This window comes from Procambarus clarkii, chromosome 39 (assembly GCF_040958095.1).
Source record: "Procambarus clarkii isolate CNS0578487 chromosome 39, FALCON_Pclarkii_2.0, whole genome shotgun sequence".
Classification (NCBI taxonomy): domain Eukaryota; kingdom Metazoa; phylum Arthropoda; class Malacostraca; order Decapoda; family Cambaridae; genus Procambarus; species Procambarus clarkii.
The window spans coordinates 12,208,945-12,215,512 of record NC_091188.1 but is presented as its reverse complement, the minus strand read 5'-3'; the positions used below and the strand labels follow the sequence as shown (position 1 = coordinate 12,215,512).

The following is a 6,568-nucleotide window of genomic DNA, read 5'->3' as shown; positions in this document are numbered from 1 at the left end:
TGGTCCCAGACAAGCGTAAATTAGGTTATAAATCATGTTTTAGTAACACTGGCTATCAGCAAGCATATCGCCTGATGCCTTTGTAAGCTAGCGTGAGGATAATAATTAAACCCGTTAGGTGTGTGCTCGCCTCCCGTGAGAGAGTTGATGTGAACGTTGATCTTCATTAAGAAGTAAGGGAAGGTAGGAGGGTCTTGGTGTCTCATCCCGACCTGATGGAGGGGCTGGCTGCCTGCTGCGGCTGCCACTACTCCTGATGCATTTTAGGTCCTCCTAGTACTGCAGGTTCTGCTGTTACTGCTGCACTGCAGGTTTTGCTGCTACGGCTGTTCCTGCGGCCACTGCTACTGCTGGTCATGGGGTCACTGCTACTGCTGGTCCTGCGGCCACTGCTACTGCTGGTCCTGCGGCCACTGCTACTGCTGGTCCTGCGGCCACTGCTACTGCTGGTCCTGCGGCCACTGCTACTGCTGGTCCTGCGGCCACTGCTACTGCTCGTCCTGCGGCCACTGCTACTGTTGCTGCTACTGCTGGTCCTGCGGCCACTGCTACTGCTCGTCCTGCGGCCACTGCTACTGTTGCTGCTACTGCTGGTCCTGCGGCCACTGCTACTGTTCGTCCTGCGGCCACTGCTACTGTTGCTGGTGTTTCTGCTTACTCCTGTTATTGTTCTGCTACTGCTAGTTCGCAGAGACTACAGCTTTACTGCTGCTCTTTTGCAGGGACTTCAGCATAATTCAACTGTCATAAAGAAACTGCTGTTTCCACTATTTCTCCTCAAGTAATCCTGCACTTGTGTAAGACGAAGCAGCTCCACCTCCCTCGCTCTCCTTACTATGGTAATAAAAAATTAAGATAGACAAATGTCTACCGAGTGTGGCAGGCTCAGTCTCCTTTACTATGTTCAAGAAGAACAAGGAGAGACGGTCTCTGCGACCAGGAGTGGGGGGGGGGGGAGGGAGGGAAGTCTGGGCCGAAATAGCTACTGAAGCCATCAATATCGTTTAATATTGTCATATGTTACGTTTACTGCCAAAAAGTCTAAGTCTTTTTTGAGGAATGATTTTAGAGTGGGTAACATCACGTGGGAGTTCAAAATGTAATACGGTAAATTTTTATTATTTTTAAGGAATATCCATTTACCTGGCTAAAATTAATTGTGCCGTATTGTTGCTCGATGATTAAAAAATTAAAAAAAAACTGATGTTAAAAGTCGTATTTTTGCACTCTGATGTATGTTGAATAATCAACTGAACGCAACCCTAAGTATATATACAGCAGGGAGATGCAGTCGCCGGACGAAAGGATATATATATACACACACACCAAGAGTTTCATTCCACTACACTCACAGAGTAATACACTGAAAGTTAACTTCACTCTTCAACTACATTCCAGGCTATATACACTTGCCTGTTGCTCAGTGAGCTATTGTTGTATCCTTTATAACCCCTTTGGCGGTGGTCAGGCCTGACAGCAAACTAAGCTTATACACGTTATAAGCTATGCCGTCAAACGTATTATTTGGACAACTTTCTCTTTGTGCATTTCAGGCCTCAATTACACTGTTTTCGTTAAATCTTCCAGAAGGCGTAAGAGAGGACTCTGATAGGGGGATACTTTCACTCACTCGCTCTGTCTTTCTATATATATTTGCAATCTCTAAGTATTTCTGTCTCTGTCTTCATCTTCTGCCTCATGTCTCTCTCTGTGGTTCACCTGCATTCCCTGTCTGCCTTTCTGTAGGCCGCCACGTTCTCGATACGTAATGATGTAAGGAGCTGATTCAGGACTGTGCGCGTACAAATGTCCTCTGCCTCTACCCATGACAAGTGTCAACTGCCTCTACCCATGACAAGTGTCAACTGCCTCTACCCATGACAAGTGTCAACTGCCTCTACCCATGACAAGTGTCAACTGCCTCTACCCATGACAAGTGTCAACTGCCTCTACCCATGACAAGTGTCCTCTGCCTCTACCCATGACAAGTGTCAACTGCCTTTACCCATGACAAGTGTCCTCTGCCTCTACCCATGACAAGTGTCAACTGCCTCTACCCATGACAAGTGTCATCTGCCTCTACCCATGACAAATGTCCTCTGCCTCTACCCATGACAAGTGCCATCAGCTAATAACAAACTGTCATCTCTTTCTCATGAAGATATTTACCAGAGACAATAACGTCACCCAAAGTTACCTCAACCCAACGTCGACCTAGAGACAGGCTCCCACGCCCTCACCCTCCTCCAACTCCGGCAGAAAACTGTACTGAACTTCTGAGCGACACAACAAAAGTTTGGTTGATTACCGACGCTTAGCAACAAAATTATGTCTCAAACATAATCCAAGTTCGCCTCTATGAACTAATATTAGCAAAAAAAATTAGCATTGGTTTAAGAACAAGGCCACTGCTGACCTGCCAGGACTTTGTTACCTACCAAGAAGGAACAATATACAAATTCCAGGATAAGGGAGGTTCAAATAGAAATTAAGTGAATATTTTACCCAGTGGTGTGGCCAGACCTGGAGCTGTGAGAGACGAGGAGACATTTCTCAAGTTTCTCAAGTTTGACAAACTTTAGTAGAGCAGTTTTTCTTTACATATATAGGTAATAATACTAGTTTCTCATTTCATCAGGAAAAATTATAGCATGTGCTGACACGAGTGAGATAATACTGCATATATATCAAGAACTGAAATTGGGGGATTTACTTCATACTGGTTACTGAGATTATATTATATTATATATATATATATATATATATATATATATAAGTATATATAAGTATATATATATATATATATATATATATATATATATATATATATATATATATATATATACATATATATATACATATATATATATATATATATATATATATATATATATATATATATACATATATACATACACATAAGGTATGCAGAAAAAACACATTGAAAAATAGATTGCTGAGCGCGTTTTCAGCCTCAGGTTATCCTCAGAGCAAAATAGAATCTATGATGACCAGAGGCCGAAAACGCGTTCCTCAATCTATTTTTCAATGTGATCTTCTGCATATATCATACTGGAACGCCTTACTGCTCTTCACCTACAAGAATGAAATTACCTTTGTTAGATCTATCTCATCTTACTCTAAAAACTATAAACTAAAAGTTTTTCATTTGGAGTCCAGGAACTAAATTAATTAGAATCTTTCGAATCGCAATGGTTTATCTCTAATTAAAAAAGGTCTTTACTAGTCTTGACCTCGTTATGTAGATTATATAGAAACCTACGCTCTATCTCGGCCCTCAAATCAGCTTGCAAGAAATAGGTTCAATATTGTTGTTAATACAAATTTTAACACCTAATACTTCTTTCTCTATGAAAGATGTCAAACGTGTAAATTTTCATGTTGTTTGTTTTTTCCTTTTCTTCTCTTCCTTCTTCTCTAACTTTACCCTTCACTCTACCTACATGTCAACGTTTTCGGTTTTTGTTTACAGCGATACACTGTTCACTCTAATGTGTGGGCGCCACCACCTAATAACAGTTAATGTGATTAGCTCAACGACGGCTCAGCGCTGTAAGTAGTTATCATGGAGGTACAACTACGCGAACATGTCACCGGGTTACTCACCACTCTCACAAAGCTCCACCCTCAGAGGTCGGAACAACATAACTGCGATGTGTTTCCATCGACTGACGGGCTGGGTATTACCTGGATCATTCAACTAGCTTGTTACCGTGGGTCTTAGTTAAATGTCCTGATTTAACAATCACAGAAAGGGTGTCTTCTTACTTTATCTCTCACGTGAGTGACATACAAGCAAAGCGGGCTGTAGTTATTAAGATTTATCGCGTTCTATTACGTGATATACATAAACAACGTCTAATCGACTGCAGTTGATAGCACCTCACTTGGCACAAGAAACGGGACATAGAAACATAAAAATATATATATATATATATATATATATATATATATATATATATATATATATATATATATATATATATATATATATATATATATATATATATATATATATATACACTAACATTATTTACGCATATTTAACCTGGAATATCAACACAAGTTTCTAACAGGAACATTTAATTGTACTCACTCAGTCCGTCGAGGAGCGTCTGGTCCGGTGATCAGTTCAGTAATCAACATACTGGCTTCTGTATGATACCTTGTCATACAGTGCTAACGAAAGGCAAACCTCTCGCTGTTGATTCACTGTGGTATATAGAGCAAATACCAAATACGATTAATTTTCTTACGTATTACACTTTAGAAAATAATACTAAAGAACTCAGTATAGTGTTACTTAAAAGGTAAGTCTCGCCCGCACGTTACTTATATACATATATTGGCACTAACTAGTCACAACCATAAGGTATTGTTATGAGTAATATCCCTTTAACTCAACACAACCGCCACGACGCTCGTCACCAACACTATAGTCTTCCTTACACAAATACACAACCGCACGCGTCAACTTAAGATTCGCAATTGAGAAAGAGAAGCATAACCCTCGCCTCATAGACAGGCTTCAAGGTGCTGGTTGTCAAGCGGCTGTTTGGACGCCTGGGAAGACCAGCCATTGGTTGAGGAAGCATAGTTTGTCAATGTTTTGTAAATATTTATCTTTAAAGATTATCACGTGTTCATTTAGGTGGTATTCCACACACTTTAATCATATGCATTAATAGTTTACTAAGTGTTCGGTATCATATCTCTCATGTAAGGAAGTTTGTGAGGAAATGAAAGGTTAATATTTACCAAGAGGTGGCACTCTGCGTAGACTCGTTTTTTAGAACTCCGAGACTGTTGTAAGAGAAAAATGCAGGGAAAGCTAGTGTGAGAGCTTCCTGAAGTATTGTAAGAGGCCATACCAGTCTCTATACAAGGAGGTCAGAACACTCTAGGTGCTATTAGAGAGAACGTTATTCTAGGGTGGGGGGGAGGGACTACGGTAATATATTTTGAGTTTATTACATGATTTTCTTGTTCATCAGTTAGTAACTTATGACATTAGGATTGTTTTATATTTTATAAATGTTCTGCCTTTGTTAAACTAATTTCTATGGTGACTGGGTCTCAGTATATTTGTTAACTTGAGAGGCTGTGGCCATGTTTGTTTTCTGTGACTTTTGGTTGATAAACTGTGAGTTAAAATGGTTCTTATGTCTACGTCCTTGTTTGTAACTCAGCCTGTGATGTATATTCTTTGTGCGCGTGTTGGCAATAAATTAGACTGATTTAAACATATTATATGCCTCCTTGCATCGTGATGTCTCCTGTGGATGTTACGTATTCTGTAAACAATATCTTGAGAACCTATATGCTTACTTCCAGCATTGAGAGGCCTGTCTCCTTTGGCTTCCTCTCAGATCAGTGTAACTATACACACACACACACATTATAAAGAATTTGTCAGTCTCACAACTCGTGTTTTCCTGGAGTAATTTAAGTGTTAGTGACGCTTCTTTGTTCTTTGTAATTGGTTTCGGATCACCAATGGACAGTTTCTCACCCAAGGTGTGGTCCTTATCCCTAACAGGCTTCCACAGTCTTCTCTACTTGGCTCAAGTATCACTTGGATACAGTTCGCATTCTGAAAATTCTTGAGCGTGATATTGTTCTTATTTTTAACGCTACTCTTCCATTATATAAAAAATCTGTTCTTTATAGAACAGATTTTCGATCAAAGTTCAAAATATGATCAAAGTTCCAAACATGCTCCCGATTTCTTCACCTTAATCAGCGTTTCCTTGGTAGCAAGCACCAGGGACAATATAACGCTATCCTTGGTTTGGTTTATTTACCAGTTGGGTTGAGAAACAGTCTTCGTCCAACGTCAGAGACGCCTCTGCTGCTGGCTTTCCCGTTGATAAGTTTCTTTCTAAGTCGATTCCTTATTAGTTGAGATCCCCAACAGTGTTGTTTATAGAGGCTCTTAAAATGTAATGCTAATAATGGAAGTTTTTCAATGCCTTGAGTCACTTCTACTGTTGTTTACGAATAGTGTCTGGAAAAAAATATTAGTTTCCAATAGTTTCCGAATGATCTCTGGTTTTTACCTCCTGCTTGATGTTGCAATTTAGCTTCCTCTTCACAAATATCGCCACTCCACCTCTTCTGTCTCTTCTGTCTTCGAGGAAGCCTTTGTGGCCCTAAATCTGATTCTCGGCTAGACGGTCTCTTGAGTCTACGTTCATGCATGTCTCAGTGGGTGGTGGGTGACGAATGTTCGAGGATCATCCGTCTTATAACTCACTCAAACTGTGACAACAACCTGTTGCCGAATGGTTTATTAATGTCTGTCTAATAACCCACGCGCGCTGTTTACCTGTCTTTATGTTGCTGCATGCCATCTTCTTCTTTTTCATGATCAGAAACAGACTTCTGGTCTCCAGCAGTTTATAGTCCAACTAACTTGTTACTTCAATAAGCCTGCTAAGGTGAATGTTGAATCCCAGCCGTTGTTGAAGAACACTACCAAAATAATGCTTTTCAGGTAAACAATTTGTCCCAATTGTTCTTGACAATCACTTGCCCATCTACTCAC

The 6,568-nt window shown here is 40.1% G+C and overlaps 1 protein-coding gene across 1 annotated transcript; it reads right to left on the bottom strand.

The window, feature by feature from the left end:
- Positions 1-247: 247 nt before the first annotated feature.
- LOC138372533 (micronuclear linker histone polyprotein-like) lies at positions 248-6,222 on the bottom strand. The gene is made up of 2 exons (XM_069338005.1): positions 6,081-6,222; positions 248-660 (listed from the first exon to the last, which is right to left on the bottom strand). Exons 1-2 carry the CDS (start codon positions 6,220-6,222, stop codon positions 248-250), a joined length of 555 nt encoding a protein of 184 aa, XP_069194106.1.
- Between the last annotated feature and the right edge of the window lie 346 nt (positions 6,223-6,568).

Coding starts and splice junctions, on each gene's coding strand:
- LOC138372533 (XM_069338005.1), bottom strand. CDS start 6,222: ATGCATGAACGTAGACTCAAGAGACCGTCTAGCCGAGAATCAGATTTA. Junction 661..6,080: donor ATTGCAACATCAAGCAGGAG/GTAAAAACCAGA, acceptor GAACAATAACAG/GAGTAAGCAGAAACACCAGC.